General features: G+C 40.1%; 1 protein-coding gene across 3 annotated transcripts in view; it reads left to right on the top strand.

Moving 5' to 3' along the window:
* The window catches only part of TTC1 (tetratricopeptide repeat domain 1), a 54,813-nt gene that overhangs the window by 6,924 nt on the left and 21,955 nt on the right, over positions 1–25,934 (top strand). For all 3 annotated transcript variants that reach the window (XR_003521950.1, XM_027604710.1, XM_027604709.1), the window contains 2 exons: positions 22,963–23,023; positions 24,493–24,605. Coding sequence is in view for 2 of the 3 variants with exons in the window: in XM_027604710.1 (XP_027460511.1) it covers positions 22,963–23,023; positions 24,493–24,605 (174 nt within the window). In the remaining variant the exon portion in view is untranslated. The remainder of the gene's footprint in view (positions 1–22,962; positions 23,024–24,492; positions 24,606–25,934) is intronic.

Raw genomic sequence — 25,934 nt, 5'->3', positions numbered from 1 at the left:
TGCTGGATCGAATGGTAGCTCTAATTTCAACTGTTTGAGGAAACTCCGTACTGTTTTCCAGAGTGGTTGCACCAGCTTGCATTCCCACCAACAGTGTAGGAGGGTTCCCCTTTCTCCACATCCCCGCCAACATCTGTCGTTCCCTGACTTGTTCATTTTAGCCATTCTGACTGGTGTGAGGTGGTATCTCATTGAGGTTTTGATTTGGATTTCCCTGATGCCGAGCGATGTTGAGCACTCTTTCATGTGCCTGTTGGCCATTTGGATGTCTTCTTTGGAAAAATGTCTGTTCATGTCTTCTGCCCATTTCTTGATTGGATTATTTGTTCTTTGGGTGTTGAGTTTGATAAGTTCTTTATAGATTTTGGATACTAGCCCTTTATCTGATATGTCATTTGCAAATATTTTCTCCCATTCTGTTGGTTGTCTTTTGGTTTTGTGGACTGTTTCTTTTGCTGTGCAAAAGCTTTTTATCTTGATGAAATCCCAATAGTTCATTTTTGCCCTTGCTTCCCGTGCCTTTGGCGATGTTTCTAGGAAGAAGTTGCTGCGGCTGAGGTCGAAGAGGTTGCTACCTGTGTTCTCCTTTAGGATTTTGATGGACTCCTGTCTCATGTTTAGGTCTTTCAACCATTTGGAGTCTATTTTTGTGTGTGGTGTAAGGAAATGGTCCAGTTTCATTCTTCTGCATGTGGCTGTCCAATTTTCCCAACACCATTTGCTGAAGAGACTGTCTTTTTTCCATTGGACATTCTTTCCTGCTTTGTCAAAGATAAGTTGACCATAGAGTTGAGGGTCCATTTCTGGGCTCTCGATTCTGTTCCATTGATCTATGTGTCTGTTTTTGTGCCAGTACCATACTGTCTTGATGATGACAGCTTTGTAATAGAGCTGGAAGTCCGGAATTGTGATGCCGCCACCTTTGCTTTTCTTTTTCAATATTCCTCTGGCTATTCGGGGTCTCTTCTGGTTCCATACAAATTTTAGGATTATTTGTTCCATTTCTTTGAAAAAAGTGGATGGTATTTTGATGGGGATTGCATCGAATGTGTAGATTGCTCTAGGTAGCATGGACATCTTCACAATGTTGGTTCTCCCAATCCATGAGCATGGAACGTTTTTCCATTTCTTTGTGTCTTCTTCAGTTTCTTTCATGAGTATTTTATAGTTTTCTGAGTACAGATCCTTTGCCTCTTTGGTTAAATTTATTCTTAGGTATCTTATGGTTTTGGGTGCAATTGTGAATGGGATCGACTCCTTGATTTGTCTCTCTTCTGTCTTGTTGTTGGTGTATAGGAATGCCACTGATTTCTGTGCATTGATTTTATAGCCTGCTACTTGACTGAATTCCTGTATGAGTTCTAGCAGTTTTGGGGTGGAGTCTTTTGGGTTTTCCACATAAAGTATCATATCATCTGCAAAGAGTGAGAGTTTGACTTCCTCTTTGCCAATTTGGATGCCTTTGATTTCTTTTTGTTGTCTGATTGCTGTGGCTAGGACTTCTAATACTATGTTGAATAGCAGTGGTGGGAGAGTGGACATCCCTGCCGTGTTCCTGACCTTAGGGGAAAAGCTCTCAGCTTTTCCCCCATTGAGAATGATATTCGCTGTAGGTTTTTCGTAGATGGCTTTTATGATATTGAGGTATGTACCCTCTATCCCTATACTCTGAAGAGTTTTGATCAAGAAAGGATTCTGTACTTTGTCAAATGCTTTTTCTGCATCTATTGAGAGGATCATATGATTCTTGTTCTTTCTTTTGTTAATGTATTGTATCACGTTGATTGATTTGCGGATGTTGAACCAGCCTTGCAGCCCAGGGATAAATCCCACTTGGTCATGGTGAATAATCCTTTTAATGTACTGTTGGATCCTATTGGCTAGTATTTTGGTGAGAACTTTTGCATGCATGTTCATCAAGGATATTGGTCTGTAATTCTCCTTTTTGATGGGGTCTTTGTCTGGTTTTGGGATCAAGGTAATGGTGGCCTCATAAAATGAATTTGGAAGTTTTCCTTCCATTTCTATTTTTTGGAACAGTTTCAGGAGAATAGGTATTAATTCTTCTTTAAATGTCTGATAGAATTCCCCTGGGAAGCCATCTGGCCCTGGGCTTTTGTTTCTTGGGAGATTTTTGATGACTGCTTCAATTTCCTTAGTCGTTATAGGTCTGTTCAGGTTTTCTGTTTCTTCCTGGTTCAATTTTGGTAGTTGATACATCTCTAGAAATGCACCCATTTCTTCCAGGTTATCTAATTTGCTGGCATAGAGTTGCTCATAATATGTTCTTATAATTGTTTGTATTTCTTTGGTGTGGGTTGTGATCTCTCCTCTTTCATTCATGATTTTGTTGATTTGGGTCATTTTTCTTTTTGATCAGTCTGGCCAGGGGTTTATCAATCTTATTAATTCTTTCAAAGAACCAGCTCCTAGTTTCGTTGATCTGTTCTACTGTTCTTTTGGTTTCTAGTTCATTGATTTCTGCTCTGATCTTTATGATTTCTCTTCTCCTGCTGGGTTTAGGCTTTATTTGCTGTTCTTTCTCCAGCTCCTTTAGGTGTAGGGTTAGGTTGTGTATTTGAGACCTTTCTTGTTTCTTGAGAAAGGCTTGTATTGCTATATACTTTCCTCTCAGGACTGCCTTTGCTGTATCCCAAAGATTTTGAACAGTTGTGTTTTCATTTTCATTGGTTTCCATGAATTTTTTTAATTCTTCTTTAATTTCCTGGTTGACCCATTCATTCTTCAGTAGGATGCTCTTTAGCCTCCACGTATTTGAGTTCTTTCCGATTTTCCTCTTGTGATTGAGTTCTAGTTTCAAAGCATTGTGGTCTGAAAACATGCAGGGAATGATCCCAATCTTTTGGTACCGGTTGAGACCTGATTTGTGACCTAGGATGTGATCAATTCTGGAGAATGTTCCATGGGCACTAGAGAAGAATGTGTATTCCGTTGCTTTGGGATGGAATGTTCTGAATATGTCTGTGAAGTCCATTTGGTCCAGTGTGTCATTTAAAGTCTTTATTTCCTTGTTGATCTTTTGCTTAGATGATCTGTCCATTTCAGTCAGGGGGGTGTTAAAGTCCCCCACTATTATTGTATTGTTGTCAATGTGTTTCTTTGCTTTTGTTATTAATTGCCTTATATAATTGGCTGCTCCCATGTTCGGGGCATAGATATTTACAATTGTTAGATCTTCTTGTTGGATAGACCCTTTAAGTAGGATATAGTGTCCTTCCTCATCTCTTATTACAGTCTTTGTTTTAAAATCTAGTTTGTCTGATATAAGGATTGCCACCCCAGCTTTCTTTTGGTGTCCATTAGCATGGTAAATGGTTTTCCACCCCCTCACTTTCAATCTGGGGGTGTCTTTGGGTCTAAAATGAGTCTCTTGCAGACAGCATATTGATGGGTCTTGTTTTTTAATCCAGTCTGATAGCCTGTGTCTTTTGATTGGGGCATTTAGCCCATTTACATTCAGGGTAACTATTGAAAGGTATGAATTTAGTGCCATTGTATTGCCTGTAAGGTGACTGTTACTGTATGTTGTCTGTGTTCCTTTCTGATCTTTGCTGCTTTTAGGCTCTCTCTTTGCTTAGAGGACCCCTTTCAATATTTCTTGGAGGGCTGGTTATGTGTTTGCAAATTCCTTTAGTTTTTGTTTGTTCTGGAAGCTTTTTATCTCTCCTTCTATTTTCAATGACAGCCTAGCTGGATATAGTATTCTTGGCTGCAGATTTTTCTCGTTTAGTGCTCTGAAGATATCTTGCCAGTCCTTTCTGGCCTGCCAGGTCTCTGTGGATAGGTCTGTTGCCAATGTAATATTTTTACCATTGTAGGTTACATATCTCTTCTCCCGAGCTGCTTTCAGGATTTTCTCTTTGTCTCTGAGACTCATAAGTTTTACTATTAGATGTCGGGGTGTTGACCTATTATTATTGATTTTGAGAGGGGTTCTCTGTACCTCCTGGATTTTGATGCCTGTTTCCTTCCCCACATTAGGGAAGTTCTCTGCTATTATTTGCTCCAATATACCTTCTGCCCCTCTCTCTCTTTCTTCTTCTTCTGAGATCCCAATTATTCTAATGTTGTTTCATCTTATCGTATCACTTATCTCTCAAATTCTGCCCTCATGATCCTGTAGTTGTTTCTCTCTCTTTTTCTCAGCCTCTTTATTTTCCATCATTTGGGCTTCTATATCGCTGATTCTCTCTTCTGCCTCATTTATCCTAGCAGTTAGTGCCCCCATTTTTGATTGCACCTCATCAATAGCCTTTTTGATTTCGACTTGGTTAGATTTTAGTTCATTTATTTCTCCAGAAAGGGTTTCTCTAATAACTTCCACGCTTTTTTCAAGCCCAGCTAGTATCTTTAAAGTCATGATTCTGAACTCTAGGTCCGACATCGTACTAATGTCCGTATTGAGTAGGTCCCTGGCTGACGGTACTACCTCTTGTTCTTTTTGCTGAGGTGATTTTTTTCGTCTTGTCATTTTGTCCAGAGGAGAATAGATGAATGAGAGAAGAAAATGCTAACAGGTTAACAACATCCCCAGCAAATATACTGTATACAAATCAGAAAAGACCTGAAACCAGGGGAAAAGAAAGGGAAAGAAAGAAAAAGAGGGAAAAAAAAGATAAAAACAAAAATAGAACAATACAAAAAAAGCAGAATATGATCAAATATGATCAGGCTAGTGCATAGATCAGTGCCACACACTAGATTTTGGGCGTATTTTGGTCTGTTAGAAAAAAGTGCCTCCTAAAATTTTAAAGGAAGAAAGACATATATGTACAAAATAAGGGTTGATACGATGAAGGGATAGAAGATGACTGTAAAGATGAAAATTATAAAAGATTTTATAAAAGGACTTGATAAGATAAGAAGTTGTTTGAAAAAAGAAGAAGATTTAAGAAAAAGAAAAAAAAAAGGGAGAGAATGTGATCAGGCAGGAGACTAGAACAGAGCCATACACTAGTGATTTAGGGTATATTTTGATCTGTTAGAAGAAACTGTATCTCAAAATTTTAAAGAGAGAACAACTTATATATATATGCCAAAAATAAGGGTAACTACTATGAAGGGATAAAATATGACTCTAAAAATGAAAAATAAAAAACAATTTTTTTTTAAAGAGATTGATAAGATGTTGGTTGAAAAAGGGAAAAAGAAAAATAAAAAAAAACAGTTAACAAAAATTAACTTTGATGAACTAATAAATCATGGTAAAAAAAAGCCATGAATTCTATGTGCAGTATTCCCCTAGCGCTGGAGTTCTCCCGTTCTCCTTGATCGGTAAACTTGGTCTTGGCTTGCTGGCTGTTCGTGCTGATCTTCTGGGGGAGGGGCCTGTTGCTGTGGTTTCCAAATGTCTTTGCCGGAGGCTGAATTGCCCCGCCCTTGTTGGTCCAGGCTAAGCAAGCTGCTCGGGTTTGATCTCGGGAGCTTTTGTTCCCTGCAAGCTCTCGGTACAGCCTTGGAGGACCAGGGCAAAAATGGTGGCCTCCCAATCTCCACCCGGAGGAGCTGAGAACTCGGGGCCCCCGCTCCTCAGTGCGCCCACAGAGAAAAGCAGTCACTCCCTTGTCCCCGGTCTCCGGCCGCTCTCCGCGCTCACCCGGCCTGTGACCGAGCATTGCTATCTCTGGCACCGACCCCGTGTGGAGTCTCCAAACCCAGCAGATCCCTGCGGTGCGTTCCCGTGCCGCTCCTCCCGGGGGAGGGAGGGGAGTCTCCCCGGCTCTGCCGCTTGTTGGGTCCCTGCTGGAGGAGCAGTAGCCCGACTGGGCCGCGGATCACAGTTTATGGCAACCCCGAACTGAGAGCCCGCGCCTCGGTTCCGTCTCTGCAGCCGGCTTCCCCGCTCCGATACCTGGGAGCTCTGGCGCACTCAGGTACCCCCGGTCTTTCTGTGACCCCAAGGGTCCTGAGACCACACTGTCCCGGGAGGATTCCACCCCCTGCTTAGCCACTGCAGCGACGTCCCTCAGCGGAGCCGGCTTCTAACAGTTCCGATTTTGTGCTCCGGGGCTCTATCACTTGCCAGAAGCGGCCGGCGGAGGCCCCTCCCCCGCCGTCTATCCTCCCGAATATCCCCTCGGATTCACTTCTCCACACGTCCTACCTTCCAGTAAGTGGTCGCTTCTCTGTTCAGAGAGTTGTTGCTACTCTCCTCTTCAATCTCCTGTTGAGTTCATAGGTGTTCAGAATGGTTTGATCCCTATTCAGCTGAATTCCTGAGACCAGATGAAATCTAGGTCTCCTACTCCTCCGCCATCTTGCTCCGCCCCCCTATATTTAATACACTTTTTTGAAGTATAGTTGACATACGGTATTGTATTAGTTTCAGGTGTTCAATATAGTCATTTGACAATCCTATATATTACTCATTTCTTACCATGATAATGCTTACTATCTGTCAGCGTACAAAGTTAATAATTATTGACTGTATTCCCTATGCCGTACTTTTCATCCCCGTGACTTATTTTATAACTGGAAGTTTTACCTCTTAATCCCCTTCACCTATTTTTCTCATTCCCCACTTTTTTTTAATAGAGTAAGCACACGTTAAAACAACACAAGTTACTCCACTTTAAGAATATAAGTAAATAAAAATTGATTCTTTACCACCAGCATGGACTTTTACCAAACAGCATATAAAGCTGACCTTTGAGAATTTAGAAAGAAATGCTATTATAGGATCTATATATTGACAAATATTTCTCTTCAGGCAGAATCAAGTATCAATAGCTAAAGCCTGTTATTCAAGCTGACTTGACTTGCCCTGTGCTGAGAAGATAATCCGGGTTCAAAAAGAGTTCCAGTTCTCAGCAGAACTCATAAATCAAGAGCAATGGAGAGGAGGAGGGGAGGGGGCAAAAACAAGAAGAGTAATGGAGGAGGAAGGCAGTAAAGATTTTTAAAAACAGGCAAAATCTCTTAAGGAAAGCACTGTGTATATGTGTATGTATATCCTTTTTTTTTTTAAGATTTTATTTATTTAATTGACAGAGAGAGAGACAGCGAGAGAGGGAACACAAGCAGGGGGAGTGGGAGAGGGAGAAGCAGGCTTCCCACCGAGCAGGGACCCCGATGCAGGGCTCGATCCCAGGACCCTGGGATCATGACCTGAGCTGAAGGCAGTCGCTTAACCAACTGAGCCACCCAGGCGCCCCTGTATGTATATCTTAACCTTTTGTGAAAACTTAAATGTCGACATGACTACCCAGAGGAATGGGATTTCAGCAAATATTTGAGATGTACTAGATCTGTGAAGCAAATAGGTGATTCTCAAAGGCGTGGTTGAGGTAAAGGACAAATCTGGTAGCACATGAGAATTGTTGCTATAATATTAGACGCAAAGGTGCTTTATAGTATGGAGACCTGTGGAACGTACTGGATTGTGGTGCTATTGATCCTGTAGTAGAATCACCTTTTGTGGGCTGCTTGTCGCAGTGGAGTTTAGTCCTTATGTGTATGTTCCCTAGGTAATTTTTTTTAAGATTTTATTTATTTGAGAGAGAGTGAGCATGATCGGAGTGAGGGGCAGAGGGAGAAGCAGACTCCCTGCTGAGCAGGGAGCCCAGTGGTAGGGCTCAATCCATGGACTCCAGGATCATGACCTGAGCCAAAGGCAGACGCTTAACCAACTGAGCCACCGGGGCACCCCTCCCTCCCTAGGTAATTCTTACGTGCTCATTAAAGTGGAGGACCTCTAGAGCTCTTGGGGCCTTGCACATCATCTTCCTTCATCAAATAGCTGTTGAATAAATGGTATGATTATCTCTGCTGCGAGGGCCAGTAATTGATCTTACAAGTTATAGACTGTTTATCTCATTCATTTATTTACTCCAGAAATATCTGCATTTCTTCCACGTGTCAGGCATTGTTTGAGGCTCTTAAGAATACAGTGGTAAATAAGAGGAGAGGATTTCTCTTCTCTCATAGCTGGGAGATATTTAAAAAAATGAAAAATAAATAAATATAAACAAAATGATAAGATGAAGTGACAAGGGGTAGGATTAGAAGGATGGGAAGGACTCCTTTAGATTGGCTGGTCAGGAAAGGCCTCTCTGGAGAGGTTGTATATCAGCAAAGACTGGAAGGGAAAAAGGAGTTAAATGTGTGACAGTCTGAGAGGGAAATATTCCATGCAAGGGGAGAAAGTAGTATATAGCACGATTCCTTGGCTTCAGCTACTGTGGGTGGATGGTGATACCGTTTATAAATATGGAGAAGACGGAGGGATTTTGAGTTCATTAGGGTTCTAGTGATTTAATTCTTGCTGTAAATGAAAAAGTTTATTTGTAAGCCAAAATGCAGATTTAGTCATTTTAATGGGTTTGCTGCCTCCTGCCAGTTTTATACATGGTATTCATTTACAAATAGGTACACATGTAGATCCATTTAAGTAAAGGATACAAAAAAGTCTGTTGCTTGGTGAACATGTACTCAGAGCGCAGGTTCTGGGATTTTAAGACATTTTCCTTAGTCCCTGAAAGCATAAAGGGTAGTTCTTTCCTTCAAGACTGTTTATGTTTAACCAGGAACCGTTATTGAAGTATTGGTTTGGAGCAGAAGTTCTTTATCAGTTCTTTCCCTATCTCTCATTTTTCCTAACTCCCACAGTACTTAATCCTTTTGATTTCCACGATTTTTGCATTATTTTCATAATTGTTTCCAAGGTTGTTGTAACAGTGAGCATGTTTGCAGGGAGCATTCTCTTGGTTGCTTCCAGAGAGTTTTCAGTGACTTTTCTGTAGTGGCCTGCATATTCTGTTAACTTTATGAGAAAACTCTTTCTGATTTGTTTCCCTTTTATTTCATTTTTAATGGGCATCCTTTTGAACTAAGGTTGCCATATTTATTAATTTCTTAGCGTTTACTAGTTTTGGGTTTAATGAACACTATTGACAAGTGATCAAATAAAATCCTAGAACTTAAGAATTGGAAGGGACCTTAGATTTCTGATCCAAGTTTAAGTCAGAGGAATAATATTTCCAAAATGTTTACTCCAAAACATTTGGAAGTTAGTGGGTTGTTTGTTTAAGATTTTATTTATTTATTTATTTATTAGAGAGCAGGGCAGGGAGCAGGGGGAGGAGTAGAGGGCAAGGGACAAGTGGACTCTGCTGAGCACAGAGCCAAATGTGGGTCTCAGTCTCACGACCCTGAGATCATGACCTGAGCCGAAATCAAGAGTCAGACATTCAACTGACTGAGCCACCCAGGCATCCCTTAGTGGGATAATTTAGACTGTTTGCTGATGAAAAAGTTAAAGTGAGATTCGGTGTTCCTTAAGGAAGGAACTTTATGTAGAACTGTATGTATGTGTTTATTAAGGAAGATCACTTTATGTAGATCAATGGTTCTCAAACTTTATTGTACCTAAGAGTCCAGGAAATATATTAAATCATGCAAAGTCCTGAGAAGTGTCTTGATAGGACAGACATGTGAGGTGGCAGCCAGGAATCTGCTTTGTTAATGAACATCCCCAGGTCATTTTGTTATAGGTGAAACTGTGGCCACTCTTTGAGAGACAGAAAGCCAGACTGACACACCACCAAGCTTCCAAAACACAAGTGTAACCAGTATACTGACTGCATCTAACATCAGAAGAAGAGTTTATCAATGGGATATTTTTCTTTTACCCTCATCTGTGCTTGGGGTCTAAAACAGACTTGTTCGGCAGAATCTAAACAGTGCTAAAGTAAGGAAATTTAGTCCTATTAAATTGAGTTTTGGGAAGTAGAATTTTCTGAGCTAAGAAGGAAATATTTCTAAGGTTAGTTTCTCATAGAGCAGTCATCTTTCCTAAAAAATACAGGACTTAATGAGAGGTCAGGTTCTAACTACAGCTTAAATCCAGAGATCCTCCCTCCAGACTCCCTAGAGGTTTCTAAAAGTGACTTGTGGAGAGAACAAATGTGTCTGTATGTGTAAGGCATCCACGTTCTATATCAAAGAAAACAAAACTGAAGCTTTTGTTTCCTTTTTAATGATAAAAGGACCGCTGTCCCCAGCCCTTTCAGTGTGTAGCTTTTTCATCTCACCTGGATAAGAGCATAGCAGAAAAGTTTTGTTTGTGTGCCTCCATTTTCCAGCCCTTTAGCAAGTATGTAGCTTTTTTTTTTTTTTTTAACACTCATTTTTGACCCTTATGTGTGGTTGATCTCTGGCTACAGTGCTTGACTTGTTTTATTTTGTAGCAATTACTTTACAAAACTGCAGGGGGAAGCAGAGAGCTGCTGATAGATTTATGATACGGAAATTAACTTCCTGATGTTAACCTCTTGGTTTTCTCCCTGTTGTCTATTATTAAATACATGATCACTGCAGGATCATTAAGAGAATTTTTTTAAAAGTATTCAGTGCGGGTTTTTGTCATTTAATGATAGAAGGGTTATACACTTCTAAGCTCTAACTTATTTCTGTTCTATTCACTGATCTTAAGTATAGGGAATATTCCTAGCTGGCATTGTGAAGGTGGTGGTTTCGTGATTAATAAGGGAATGGGGGAGCACCTTCTGTCTGACGTTTTTGCCAGTTTACACCAAGATTAAAGTTGTATCAATTTAAATGTTCTAGGATTTTGAGTCACAGAAAGCCATGCCTCACACTGAGATTGAAGAGCAAATCACCTATATTTTCTTCCAATACTTGTATGGTTTCACTTTATACATTTAGATCTCCAGTCTACGTGGAATTTACTCTTGTGTAAAGTGTATAGATATATTCTAATTTTATCTTTTTCCAAATGACTACCAAGTTGTCCTAGCACCATTTTTAAAAAGTCCATCTTTGCCTCAATGATTTAAATTTTAATATCAACTCAGACTAAGTTTGTATCCTTTTCCAAATGCTTACCTTCTACCTGCTTTGTCAGATTATCAGTTAAAACCTAACTTAGTTTACAGTGGTATCATTAATCAAAACAACCACATTTAGGGGCACCTGGGTGGTTTAGTAGGTTAAGCATCCAACTTGATCTCACCTCAGGTCTTGATCTTAGGGTCATGAGTTCAAGCCCCATATTGGGCTCCCTGCTGGGCATGGAGCCTACTTCAAAACAAAAACAAAAAAACATTTACACTCAGGTTGGATCACCATTGGAAGGTCGCAGTGGCAATGAAATTTAAAAATAACTGGAGAATTGATTAATTTAGAAATACAGAAATGTGTTGTGATGGTGTTTTGCAATTTAATATTTCAAAGTTCTTTTATCTTTAAGAAAGTACAGTTCTCCATATTGTGTGAAATTCTTTTGCCCTGTGATCCAAGAAAATCATTCCCTGGAAAACAGAATATAAAATTAAAGATCCTGAACATACCTATATTTGTGAAGGAAAAGGGTAGATTTTAAACATTTGTGAATTTAATTTGTCCATCTGCAGGGCGCCTGGGTGGCTCAGTCATTAAGCATCTGCCTTCTGCTCATGTCCTGATCCCAGGGTCCTGGGATCGAGCCCCGCATCAGGCTCCCTGCTCCACGGGAAGCCTGCTTCTCCCTCTCCCACTCCCCCTGCTTGTGTTCCCTCTCTCACCATCTCTTTCTCTCTGTCAAATAAATAAATAACAACTTAAAAAAAAAAGAATTTGTCTATCTGCAAATAACCCATTTTACTAATTCAGTGGAAAATGGCCTTGGATTAACTATAGAAGAACAACCGAAGATCTGTGGTGTACGTGCCTGATTCAGGGAGGTAGAGGTTCTTTTTTTTTATTTTAATTTTTTGTTTTTATTTAAATTCAATCAACATACAATGTATTATTAGTTTCTAGGTAGAGTTCAGTGATTCATCAGTCTTATATAATACCCAGTGCTCATTATATCCCATGCCCTTCTTAATGTCCCTCACCCAGTTACCTCATCCCCCCACCACCCTCACCTCTAGTAACCCTCAGTTTGTTTCCTATGCTTAAGAATCTCTTATGGTTTGTCTCCCTCTCTGATTTCGTCTTGTTTTATTTTTCCCTCTCTTCCCCTATGATCCTCTGTTTTGTTTCTTAAATTCCACGTAGGAGTAAGTATGATAATTATCTTTCTCTGACTTATTTTGCTTAGCATAATACCCTCTAGTCCATCCATGCCGTTGCAAATGGCAAGATTTCAGTTTTTTGATAGCTGAGTAGTATTCCATTGTATTTATAGACCACACCTTTTTTATCCATTCATCTGTCGATTGACATCAGGGTTCTTTCCATAGTTTGGCTATTGTGGACGTTGCTGCTATAAAGGTAGAGGTTTATTTTATTTATTTTTTTTAAAGATTTTATTTATTTATTTGACAGGGAGAGACACAGCAAGAGAGGGAACACAAGCAGGGGGAGTGTGAGAGAGAGAAGCAGGCTTCCCGTGGAGCAGGGAGCCCGATGTGGGGCTCGATCCCAGGACCCCGGGATCATGACCTGAGCCAAAGGCAGACACTTAACGATTGAGCCACCCAGGCACCCCCCCTTTAGTATGTCTTGTAAGGCAGGTTTGGTAGAAGCACATTCTGTGTTTATCTGTGAATGTCTTTATTTTGCCTTCATTTTGAGGTAAGGTTTTGCCGCATATCTAATTCTTGGTTGACAGTTTTTTTTCTTTCAACATTCTGAGTATGTCATCACACTGCCTCTGGCCTCAGTTGTTCCTGGTGAGAATCAGGTAACAATATTAGTTTTGCTGTTCCCCTATACCTGGTAAGTTGTTTCCCTGCTGTTGCTTTCAGATTTTCTCTTTGTGTTTGTCTTTCAGCAGTTTGACTCTGGTGTCTCTAGATATGGATCTCTGGTACTTGGGGTTCATTGTGCTTCTTGGATCTTTAGGTTAACACTTTTCATCAAAATTTTGACATTTTCAGCCATTATGGCTTCAGATATTTATTCTGTCCCTTTTTCTCTTCTCTTCTGGGACTCCCATCACATGTGTTTTTTCCCATCCTTTTTCTGCCCTCGGTTCTTCAGATTGGATGTCTGTTGCTCTCACTTCAAGGTTACTTATTTTTCATGCCAATTCAAATCTCCTTTCTATCAATTTTTCATTTCAGTTTTTGGACTTTTCAACTTTTTCTTCGTTTTAAATAATTTTTGTCCCTTTATCATGGTTCTCTTTTTTTAATCATTGTCATTATGCTCTCATTTAAGTCTTTAAACACAATTTCCTTTAGTTCTTCGAACATATTTACTTATAGGTGTTTTCACGTCTTTGCTAGATCTAAAATCTGTGGATGTTCAGATGTTTCTGTTGACTTTTTTCTGATTATAGATCAAACTTTTCTCTCTTTGTATGTCTTTCTGTGTCTTTCTCTGTCAAATAAATAAAAATATTTTTAAAAAAGTAAAAAATAAAAACTGGATGTTTTAAGTAATACTGTAGCAACTCTGGATTCTGGCCCTTTCCCACCACCACCACCCCCCACTTGCATTATTTTTGTTGTTGCTTTTTTGTCAACTTGTTTGTTTAGTAATTTACCTGGACTTAAATTGTATAATCTATTTCCCCTGGGGTATGTAGCCACTGACAGCTGTGCTCAGGTGGGTTTTGTTTTTGTCCCTGTTTTTATTTTTAAGTCTGGCCTTCGTGGGATTGCTTCTATTTTTGCACAGTTTAGTGGTCAGCCAATAACTGGTCAGAGATTATGTTCAAACATCTCAAGCCAATAAGGCTTCCACCTACTGATTTGTCGGTGGATTTAGAAATATATTACAATTTTAGGGAATTTTCAAGTCTGCCCTAGCTGGACTGTCTTGTGTCTCCTCACCACATGTACACAGGCTCCTGATAGGGCAAGGGTGTGTGAATAGCTTTGGCCCTCTTCATTCTTCCCAAGCATGCACACCATATCCAGTCCATCAGGGGTATTTGAAGAGCTTATCAAGTATCTCTGTGACCATCTCTATCTACCGGTTACATTTCTGTCTGGTCCATGGGTCCCTTGTTTGCCCAGCCAGGGCTGCAACCACAGAGTAGTAGAACCTCTGACCTTCCCTGTTTGCTTGCCACTCCGATTGCTACTTATTACTGAAACCACCACTGGGCATGGATTATTTCACCTTCTGCTTTGAATCAGTTCAGTCTCCTCAAACAGTGGAACTGCTGGCTATTCATGGCCTACCTTGCTGTATTCCAACCACAATCCATGATGTCACATGATCGAAGGAAGAAGGGGAGCAGTCCTTTGCAAATAAGCCACAGATCTCATGGTTGTTTCCTAAAACTCAATAATTTTTCATGAGTGTTACTTTGTTGTAAGGTTTTAGTCAATTTTTAGGACGCTGAATGGTTAGTTTTAATCATTTTGTCCAATTTATAGTTGCTTTTTAGGTTAGAGGATTTTGTAACCTCACTTTGCCACATCTGAAGTCGCACCCAGTATTGAGTTTTGATCTGTGTAAGTATTTTACACATTAAAGTATTAAAATAAACCAGAAAGGATGAGGGAAAAATTAGGCCTTAAAATGGATTACACTTTGAAACAAATTAATATAACTATATCATATTCATTACATAGAGAAGATAATTCCAGTAACTTTGGACACAGTACTCTGGCTGTTCACCCTTAGTAGGTTATATTCTAAAGTTAGAACTGCAATGAAATCTTGAACTTTAGGGGCACCTAGGTGGTTCAGTCATTAAGCATCTGCCTTCGGCTCAGGTCATGATCCCAGGATCCTGGGATCGAGCCCCGCATTGGGCTCCCTGCTCTGCGGGAAGCCTGCTTCTCCCTCTCCCACTCCCCCTGCTTGTGTTCCCTCTCTCACTGTCTCTCTCTGTCAAATAAATAAATAAAATCTTTAAAAAAAAAAGAAATCTTGAACTTTACATAATAGGTCAGTTATATGTACTGATATAGTAATTTCAGAACTTTTTTGTTCATTTTAGGATAGGGCAAATGAGTAAATATATTGTTATTACTGGGAACCAGGGTTTTCAGTGTGGGAAAAGTGAGGAAGAATCCAGTGGTGTTCACTTGTATGACTACATACAAGATGTCATGTGTATGTATTCTTTTGACTCGTGGGATTTTTGTGTTTTTCTTTTTTAAAGATGTATTTCTTGCATTTCTTTTTTTTTTTAAGATTTTATTTTTCAACAGAGAGAGACAGCGAGAGAGACAACACAAGCAAGGGGAGTGGGAGAGGGAGAAGCAGGCCTCCCGCTGAGCTGGAAGCCCAGTGTGGAACTCTATCCCAGGATCCTGGGATCATGACCTGAGCCGAAGGCAGACACTTAACGACTGAGCCACCCAGGCACCCTATTTCCTGCATTTCTTATGGAGAGGGCCTAAAAGTAGTGACTTGCTAGTAACAGGGAACATACTAGCATCCAGATTTTGGTTTCTAAATACCATTCCCCACCAGAAGGATGCAGGACTCGGAGAAATGGCTGATTCCAAGGCTGGAGCAGGCATAATACAAAGTACTGCACCTGGAACACAATATATACTTGCAGCAAAGTCCACCCTTAGAAGGACAGGCCCAGGCAAAGGCTCATGCAGCTCCTGGAAGTGAGCTAGGGAGACTCAGGCAGGAAACCCTGGAGCATGGTCTAAAAGGGCTCCATGGGAGGAAATGTGCAGTTAGTCGAGGGCCTGGCCAGGGGCCCCTCTTGCCTAGGTCTAAGGGCTGCACAGTGTTTTATACGCATGAAACCATTTAAGCATTAAGTAATATTCCAAACATTTGCAATGTTTTTATTATATATATATATGTAGACACACATTTTTTTTAAATATATATAATGTGAGACAATTGAATCCCCAAATTAGAGGTACTAATGTACAGTGTGATCAAAGAAAAATTGTGCAAGGAAGGAAGTGAAAGATGTCTCTGAGGAGGAGATATGCTATGTGCTGAACTTTGAAAACAGGAAAATTTGATTTGGGCAGTTGGGAAGAAGTTACGGAAGAAAAACAAAGGCATTCCAAGGTGGGGATGCATTAACAAAGGAATGGAATGAAGGATAAGGTGGTGGGTGTTGGAGAGACCATAAAGAGATCAAACTGTCTAGAGGAGGAACTTGAGTTGGGTGGTAATGAGAGAGGAGGTTGACTAGATTGGAATAGAATTCGGTGTAGTGTAAAAAAAAAAAAAAAGGAAACCAAGAGATTTCTGAATCGTGATTTTCTTACCTGTAAAATGGGTAAGATTTGATGCTTACATCTCAGAATTGCCTTGCAAAAGCAAATGAGCTAGTATATGTGATTACACACTTTAAGAAGTAGAATGCTATAGTGATACCGGTTATCTAATTTTGAACTCCAGGCTGAAAAGTTTGCAGTTGTGGTAGTAACTGTTAAAATAAACTCTGTTCATCAAGAGCATTGTCTCTTTGGGGTTTTCCTTGACAGCTCTTGTGATGATTTATAATGCAGAGTAATGCCACTATTTCTGCCTGAGTTTTCAGTGATGAGGAGGAGTACTAAGTAAAGAGCGCTTTAAAATTTCTTTGATTTCCATTGTTATGGAAATATAATTCTAGAGCAGTTATTTCTCTGTGAGGCCTCTGGAATGTGTTAAAAGACATTGTTGGAGGGGCGCCTGGCTGGCTCAGTCAGTAGACAATGTGATTCTTGATCTCTGGGGTTGTGAGGGCAAGCCCCACGTTGGGCACAGAGATTACTTAAAACATTGTGGAGACACGAGAGGGGTCCTAACCACATTAGACCAGAACCTGGAACAATTTGAACCTGATAATGCTGCTGAATGTCAGCACTACCAGCTCATTTATGTGTGTATGCTCTTGGCATTTAACACGCTAAGTAAAACTTATTCCCTACAAAATCTGTCTTTGGATTCCAATAATGCTACACAGTATGCATGCCATCTTTTGGAGAAAGAGAATGTTCCAGCAGCAGCATAAACCCTAGTCTTTGTACTGGGATCAAGTTAGTCTCTTGGCACAGCTGGGAGATAGTGCAGCTTTCTCCTAAAAGTGCTGTTTTTAGCTGTTGCCAAGGAGATGTTCAGCATGATATTGATAATTGCATTAATCCTCAATTTTCACAATCTGTGGAAGCAGCAGCTCTTTTACAGTGTTTACTGCTTAATGGGTCACTGAGTTGTGATTTGTCAGCCGAAAAAAATAAAATGCCTTCCTTCAAATAATTGGTGTGAGAAATATGTTCCAGATCTCTTCCCTTTGCCAGTTCAACTTTTAGTCCTAGTTGTAAAGACACTGAGCATAGCATAACGTTTAAACTTGTCAAATCACTACTTCATACACCTGAAACTAATATAACATGGTATGTGAACTACACTTAAATTAAAAAATTAAAAATGGAAAAAAAAAGACACTGAGCTTTTCCCAGGCTGCCTGCTCAGGCTGGCCATTATCGGCAATTCCTTCTGGATATACCGTGGATCTAAGCTTTGCCTACTGGTATCTTAATGTTCTAAATTTACCAGAGAATGATTAAACTCTTTACACACACACAGACACACACACACACATACACACACGAGTCTGATCTGGCAGTCTGAGTGCTTCATCTGTGTTCATAAAACATCCCTGATGAGTTTGCTGTGGAGAACAGATTATAGGTCGGAAAGTAGCTTGAAAGAGTTAAAATAGAGGAGACCGAAAGTTCTTAAAGGATAGATACTAAACCCTAGTAACTTGATTAGTGGTTCTTCTTTAAAGAATTTTTGTTTTTGAAATAACCTTTCTAAAATACTTTAGGACCTGTATTGCATTTATTCGTATGATTATGTAATTTTCTCTTTTAGTAATATGCTACCTGGCATTAATATATCTTCTAACGTCAAACTAACTTTTCGTTTCACTATTAGAACATTATTGGTCAATTATTCATGATGTGTGTGTGTGAATTTAAAATTGGCAATGAATTTGCTATTACTTACAGAGTTTTAAGTTTACCTTAATTGAAATTGTTTTATAATTTTTAATATTTATTATTTTTTTCATACCCCTTTCACCCATGTCTTCCCACTCCCTGACCCTGCCTCTGGCAATGGCCAATCTGTTCTTTGTATCTAAGAGCGTGGGGGTTTTTCGTGTTTTGTTGTTTAGAATCCACGTATAAAAGAAATCACAAGATATTTGTCTTTCTTTTATTGACTTATTTCACTTAGGGTAATGCCCTCAAGATCCATCCATGTTATTGCAAATGACAGGATTTCATCTCTTTATGGCTGAATAATATTCAGAGAGTGTGTGTGTGTGTGTGTGTGTGTGTGTGTGTGTGTACAGCACAATTTTTTTTTAACTAGGCAAAGAACTTTATTAACCTTGTTTCAAAGTTTATTCCCAGGGTTCTTCACCTCAATTAGCTGCAAAGAATGAATTGTATAGAAGCAAAAACTGAAAAGAGCTGCAGTGTCCAAGGAGCTTGGGCTTAAAAATATTAGAGATCTAGATTTATCAGATCCATGAACAAAATTTTAAAAAGCAGTCATAATATAAAATAGCAGCTCCCAGGGCACCTGGGTGGCTCAGTTGGTTAAGTGTCTGCCTTCAGCTCAGGTCATGATCCCGGGGTCCTGGGATCGAGCCCCGCATGGGGCTCCCTGCTCCACGGAAACCTGCTTCTCCCTCTCCCACTCCCCCTGCTTGTGTTCCCTCTCTCACTGTGTCTCTCTCTGTCAAATAAATAAATAGAATCTTAAAAAAAAAAAAAAAAAAAGTTGGCTCTGTTCAGTTTGCTTCATTCTTTGCAGCTTCGTCAGAATTCTCCACAAGATCTGGAACTTCATCACCCTCATGCTCTCCAGTGGAAAAGTGGTGCTTTTCCATCTGTAGATTGTTTGAACCGAGCTTCAGCCAGTCTTCTTAAACTAGTCAGACTGTCTTCACCAAATTGGTGTAAGACAGTAGCATTTCTGTCGGCTTCTGTCTCAGCATGGCCTGGAACGGTGAATGCGTTCACTTCCCAGGTTGCCTGAACTTTTGGGTTGTTAAAGTGGATCAGTGTTCCATGGTTTGTGAACATATTCATTTCTTCAATACCAGAGATACTGTTTACCCCTAACTTCTTTAAGGAGAACTGAAGTTCTTTATCATCTGCTGTAGCTGTTTTCTGAGCCACCTTCTTTCATCGAGCTTTTCCTTTCCCACCGCTGCACACTTGCGCTTACAGTTTGGTGAGTTTCTCTTGGTTCATGATAGTTTCTTTCATCTGGTTGGACTGGAAATGGGAGCAAGCAGGGGACTAGGGTTGGCGTTCAGGGGGTCTCAGGCAGACCAGCTGAAATTTAGGTGCATAGGCGGCAGCTAGAGGCAGGCTGAAAGTGATGGCTACACCACCATTTCTTTATCCCTTCATCCATGGACAGATGCTTAGGTTGTTTCCATATCTTGGCTGTTGTAAATAATGCTGCAGTGAGCATAAGGGTGCATATATCTTTTCAAATTAGTATTTTCATTTTCTTCAGCTGAATACCCAGAAGCTGGGTCATATGGTAGTTCCTTTTTTAATTTTTTTTTTTTAAATAGGCTCCATTCCCAGCCTGAAGTCTAATGTGGGCTTGAACCCAATGACCCTAAGAATAAGACGTGAACTGAGATCAAGAGTCAGATGTTTAACCAACTGAGCCACCCAGGCACCCCTATTTAATTTTTTAAGGAACCTCCAAGCAGTTTTCCATAGTGACTGTGCCAATTTACATTCCCACCAACAGTGCACAGGAGTTTCCTTTTTTCCACATCCTCACCAACACTTGTTATTTCTTGTCTTTTTTATAATAACCATTCTAACAAGTGTGAGGTGGTATTTCATCATGGTTTTGATTTGCACTTCCCTGATGATTAATGATATTGAAGATCTTTTCATGTAACTGTCGGCCATCTGTATGTCTTCTTTGGAAAAATGTCTGTTCACACCCTCTGCCCATTTTTTAATGAGATTGGTTTTTTTGCTGTTAAGTTGTATGAGTTCTTTATATATATGGTACATGATTTGCAAATATTTTCTCCTATTCAGTAGGCTGCCTTTTCATTTTGTTGATGGTTTCCTTTGCTGTGCAGAAGATTTCAGTTTGATGTGGCTCCATGTGTTTATTTTTGCTTTTGTTGCCTTTGCTTTTGGTGTCAGGTTCAGAAAAATCATCAACAAGACTGGTCAAGGAGCTTACTGCCTATGTGTTCTTCTAGAATTTTTTATGGTTTCAGCTCTTATGTTAAAGTCTTTAATCCATTTTGAGTTAATTTTTGTGTGCAGGATCAGACAGTGGTCCAGTTGCTTTTATAGTGTGGCTGTCCAGTTTTCCCAGCACCATCTATTGAAGAGACTATTCTTTCCCGATTGTATATTCTTGGCTCTTTTATCATAAATTAATTGATGGCACATTCATGGGTTTATTTCTGGCCTCTCTATTCTGTTCCATTTATCTATGCATCAGTTTTTATGCTAACATAAATTTTAATTACTATAATTACTATAATGCACACTATTTTAATTACTATAGCTTTGTAATATAGTTTGAAACCTTGGGGCCTCCAGCTTTGTTTTTCTTTATCAGGGTTGCTTTGGCTATTTGGGGCTAAAATCACTTTTTTTTATTTGAGTCTAGGTGACATACTATGCTGCGTTAGTTGAGGTGTACAACATAGTGATGCAACACGGTTATATGTTATGTTATGTTCACCAGAATTGTAGCTCCCATCTGTCTCCCTATATCACTATTATACTGTCATTGACTATATTCCTTATCTGTGCCTTTCATTCCCGTGACTTATGCATTCTGTAACTGAAAGCCTGTATTTCCCTCTCCCCTTCACTCATTTTGCCCAACCCCCAGCCCCCTCCCTGCTGGCAGCTGTCAGTTCTCTGTATTTATAGGTCTGATTCTGCTTTTGGTTTGTTTATTCATTTGTTTTTTGTTTGTTTGTTTAGGTTCCACTTATGAGTGGAATCATATGGTATTAGTCTTTCTCCGTCTGACACCCAGGCGCTCTCACTGGATGCTTGTAACCAAGACTTTGAATCTCGACTGGGGCAAAGAAAAGGAAATAGTTAGAATTTATTTGCTATTACAGCCCTGTCTTGGCCAGAGTCTTCCACTAAAAGATAATTAGTGCTTTCTTGCTTCTTGACTTAACAGAGTTGCCTTGAGTCCTGCCCTTTTTCTTAGCTTGTGTTTTAGGCTTCCCAGTGATTCTGTGAGCCTCAAAGTGAGTCGACCCTCTAAATTTTTTTTTACCTAAGATAGTCTTTTTGCTTGCATCCAGAAATCCTGATAGCATAGAACATTATGATCCAAGCACCTCTGTCCTAAATAGTACTGAGTAAACGTAACTACGTTCTTTTATTTTGATTCCCATCACCACCACCCGTGTTACCTTTTTGTATTCCCTTAGAATAGCCCATTATCTAAAAAATAAAAATGAATTACTGTATCTGCTGTACATCTGGCACATAGTAGATACAATAAAAATGAGATTCATTTTAGGGGCACCTGGGTGGCTCAGTCGGTTAAGCGGCTGCCTTTGGCTCAGGTCATGATCCGAGGGTCCTGGGATCGAGCCCCACATTGGGCTCCTCGCTCAGCGGAGAGCCTGCTTCTCCCTCTCCCTCTGCTTGCCTCTCTGCCTGCTTGTGCTCTCTATCCCTCTGTCAAATAAATAAATTTTAAAAAATCTTAAAAAAAAGATTCATTTTATACCTACCTTTTAGTTTCTTTACTGAGATTCATCATCTAGAGTATGGTAATAAGGCACTTGGGAAACACCCTTGTCTCGACAGCATATTTACAAATCTACAGAGACGTAGTATTTTTACTTTGGTTCCTAATTTTAAGAGTACCGATTATTTAGGCTCCAGGCTTCTCCTGTGCATGAAACACCCTGCTAACTATATTTCCTTCCTTTGAAGTTTTCATTTAGTCAAAAGCTTCAAGAACGAAGGTAGAGATTTTTGGATTCTCTCTCTCTCTTTCTTGAAGCTCTTTCAAAAGGAGGCAGGCAGTCACTTGTGCCAGTTCTGTTCGTGCCGACCATATTGCTAAGACGTTCAGGGCTGAGAGCAGACAGGGACTCAGCATGTGCCATCTTGGCTCTGCAGAATAACATTCATTCTGCCTGCCTTTGAGTATGATGGGTGTTTGGCCATCTGTGTGAATGTCTGAGTTGTTAGAAGAAGCTCAGAAACGAGAGACGTATCTGGCTTTCTTCCAACCTCCCAGGAGTAGCCTGCCCTGACCCTGCAGGTGAAGTTTGCTCCCTGTGGTGCGCTCTGCCAGCACACTGGCCAGCTTCTGCATCACAGAAACCACAGAAACCACTTCCTTTTTTTATTTTACAGAAAAGTAATACTTGAGCCCTTATTTACCAGGCACTGTATTAGGAGCTTTACATATATTATCACATTAATTCATAAAACTATAAAACCTCATATTCTAGATAAAAATAACCAAGGCTTAGAAAGATCTGGAACTTGTCCAAGATCATTCATTTATTTTTTTTAAAGATTTTATTTATTCATGTGTCAGAGAGAGAGAGAGCACAAGCAGGGCGAGCAGCAGGCAGAGGGAGAAGCAGGCTTCCTGCTGAGCAGGGAGCCTGATGCGGGGCTCGATCCCAAGACCCTGGGATCATGACCTGAGCCGAAGGCAGATGCTTAACGACTGAGCCACCCAGGTGCCCCAAGATCATTCATTTAATAAGTAGCAGATTCAGAATTTGAATTTATGGCGGCATACATGCCAGTGGGCGTGTATGTTTAGTTTCATTTTGAGTAAATAGAAATTAAGTGATACCTGAATTACTATTCTGTGCGAAAGATACAAACATAGGAAACCTAGGTTTTGTGTTTTAAACTTCAGGCGTGTGATTAGCCAGATGGCCACTTGTTTCTCTATATCTGTTTGAGATTTACATAAAACTGACCCAGTTCTCAAAGGTCCAGTTGAAAAAAAACAAAAACAAAAGTCAGGTTGCTGCCTGTTAAGTAGCTTAATGAAAGTTAACCTTTTTATTCACTTATATTGTGGGAAATGATGTAATTGTCGGATCTCTTGCAGAAGAGAAGAGAAGAGAGCACTAGACTAAAGGAGGAGGGAAATGTGCAGTTTAAGAGAGGAGGTAAGGCACCTGTCTCAGCACTGATGTCTGGTCATCTTGATTCCTCATTCTGTCTTGGAGTGTGAAGAAACACCAGAAACATTTGGAAACAATTAGCAAACCTAAACTGCTAACAGTACATTGTTGCTTCCCAACACCTTGGAATTTGATTTTTCACCAGGTCCAGATCATTCTCACCTGATGGTGACCAGTTACCATGTGTCTCTTGGCACAGGCACACTTTTTCTTTTCTGTAATCCACTATAGAACCAGAGGTAGGAGGGCAGACTTCTCAGCTGATGCTTTGGAAAACTAACCTGGAATGTTAAAAGGCTGTTTGCTTCATTGATGTAAAAGCAGGGATCCCCCTTACTCACTTGCAGCAATGCTGTAAAAACTGACCCAAGTGGTTCCAACATGGCCTAGGGAAGTATTTTGCTTGTACTTTGGTCTTTCATGTACCTTTTTCTTCTGCCGCCTTAAGTACAGAGATGTTCTCCATGTCCTTCTGTGTTTCTTAACATTTGCTTAGGAATAATTTGGGTTCATTCAGTTAATTTGGTGGAACTGTTTGATCTTATAATAGCCTTCTATCACATATGTAAAGTGTATATGCTTTAGAAACATATCAAAATTGGGACGCCTGGGTGGCTTAACAGAGGCTCAGTCGGTTAAGCCTCTGCCTTCACCTCAGGTCATGATCCTGGGGTCCTGGGTTCAAGTCCCACATCAGCCTCCTAGCTCAGCGGGGACCCTGCTTCTCCCTCTGGCTGCCCCCCCTCCCTGCTTGTGCTCTCTCTCTCTGACAAATAAAATCTTACAAAATATATATATATATCAAAATGTATATGCTTTAGAAAACTAGAAGTAGTAACATTTTCCCCTAGTTATTTTTTAGATTTAAAATTTTTTTCTTATATCTGGTTTAGCAATCATCGCTTTTTTTTCCTACGTACTAATGGTTCTGATTTTGAATTCGTATTTCTTGTATTTTCTGTTAAATATTTCAAACCTGAGAAAGGAGTGAACGGGCAATTTGCTTTTAGTACCCTGACCATAATTCTATGTGTGGCAATGAGTAAATAAATTTATCACCATTTTCTCTTTTAAGGTGTTTAGTCAACCACTGATTTTTACATTGTTGCTCTTAGCTCCATAAAATGTCTCTCCAGACATTTCAGGGAAGCAGTTTTGGCCAGGTTGACTCCATGAAAGCATAATATCTTTAATGAAAATACATACGTAGAATTTTTGTCTTTATCCCAAGCCATTAATCCTAGACTTTAGTCTCTTTCATCTGTCCAGTTCTCTAATCCCTTCATTATTCCTTACTAAATTGATAAGCCAAATGAAAGTTAAACATACAGAACATTCTACTTGAGACCTTTGTTTTGTGAATGGAAAGCTACACATTCTGAGATACTATGGAATACATAAATACTGGGAATAAAATCTTAATGACCTCCTCTCATCTTTTACTTTATCCTCAGATTATATAGAAGCTGAGAGTTCTTATAGTCAAGCCCTTCAGATGTGCCCATCCTGCTTCCAGAAAGACAGGTCTATTCTGTTTTCAAATAGAGCTGCTGCAAGGATGAAACAGGTATGTATCTTTGAGCTTTTCTTTTTAAGAAGCACATGAACTTGCAGTGTTTTCATAGGGTAGCTTCTGTTTCAAACTAGCAGAGGGGCTGCCACTCTTGATCTTGGGGTTGTGAGTTTGAGCCCCATGTTGAGTATAGAGATTCATTAAAAATAAAATCTTTAAAAAAAAGAAAAGGGGCTTAAAGTTGCTGCCTCCCTTTTCCTACACATGTATTTCCCTGATGTAAAGGGCATAGGGAAGATAGAAAAGTATTTTGAAAACCCTGAGTCATGGGGTGCCTGGGTGGCTCAGTTGTTAAGCGTCTGTCTTCGGCCCAGGTCATGATCCCAGGGTCCTGGGATGGAGTCCCGCATTGGGGTCCCTGCTCCACGGGAAGCCTGCTTCTCCCTCTCCCACTCCCCCCTGCTTGTGTTCCCTCTCTTGCTGTCTTTCTCTCTGTCAAATAAATAAATAAAATCTTTAAAAAAAAGAAAAAAATCTGAGATTACTGTGAACATTCCTTATTAGAGTGGCTGATTGAACATTTTCATGGGAGGAAGGCTGACAAAGTCTCCACCAAACTAGGGCAGGTTAATGAAGCAAAAAGCCAAGTAGTGCATGTTCTAGAATAGCTGCAGCTGCTTATTTTAGGTCTCTGGAATTCTCGATAAAGATTCAAAGGCACAGGGAAACACCGATTAAAACTCTGGACTTGAAATGCTTAGTGCTAGGATTCTGATTCTCTGTCGAAAGTGTGGACACATGGAGAAATGTCCAACAGTTGGGATGAGAGGTGCCCCTAAATGTAAAATGGGTGTCAGGGAAAGTTCAAGAGCATTTTTTTGGGGGGGGTACCAAATTACTTTATTTGAAGAATGGTACAAATGAAAGAAGTTAAGTAGATGTTTTGGTACAACTTATAGAAAAGGTAAAGGTAACCCCAACATGCATGCACTGCCTTGGTGACCAGGGAAGTCACCCTTGTGGCTATGGGAAGACAGCCTAAGGCTTAGCTTTCACTACCACTGTTTCCCAAGGTGTGCTTGTCAAAGAGATACTCTGCCATGCCAGATTCGGGAGCCCCCATCTTGCGCAGGTTGGTTACGTGGTCACCCAATTCTTTGATGGATTTCACCTGCTCATTCAGGTAATGAGTCTCAATGAAGTCACACAAATGGGGGTCACTTTTATCAGTGGCCAGTTTGTGCAGTTCCAGTAGTGACTGATTCACGCTCTTTTCCAAATGTAATGCACACTCCATTGCATTCAGCCCGTTCTCCCAATCATCACGGTCTGGTTTCTTGATATCCTGAAGGAAGATTCGGCCACCTCGCTGGTTCTGCAGCT

This window comes from Zalophus californianus, chromosome 5 (genome assembly GCF_009762305.2).
Source record: "Zalophus californianus isolate mZalCal1 chromosome 5, mZalCal1.pri.v2, whole genome shotgun sequence".
NCBI classification, from domain to species: domain Eukaryota; kingdom Metazoa; phylum Chordata; class Mammalia; order Carnivora; family Otariidae; genus Zalophus; species Zalophus californianus.
The sequence above is the reverse complement of the archived record's forward strand: the minus strand, read 5'-3'. Positions and strand labels throughout refer to the sequence as shown.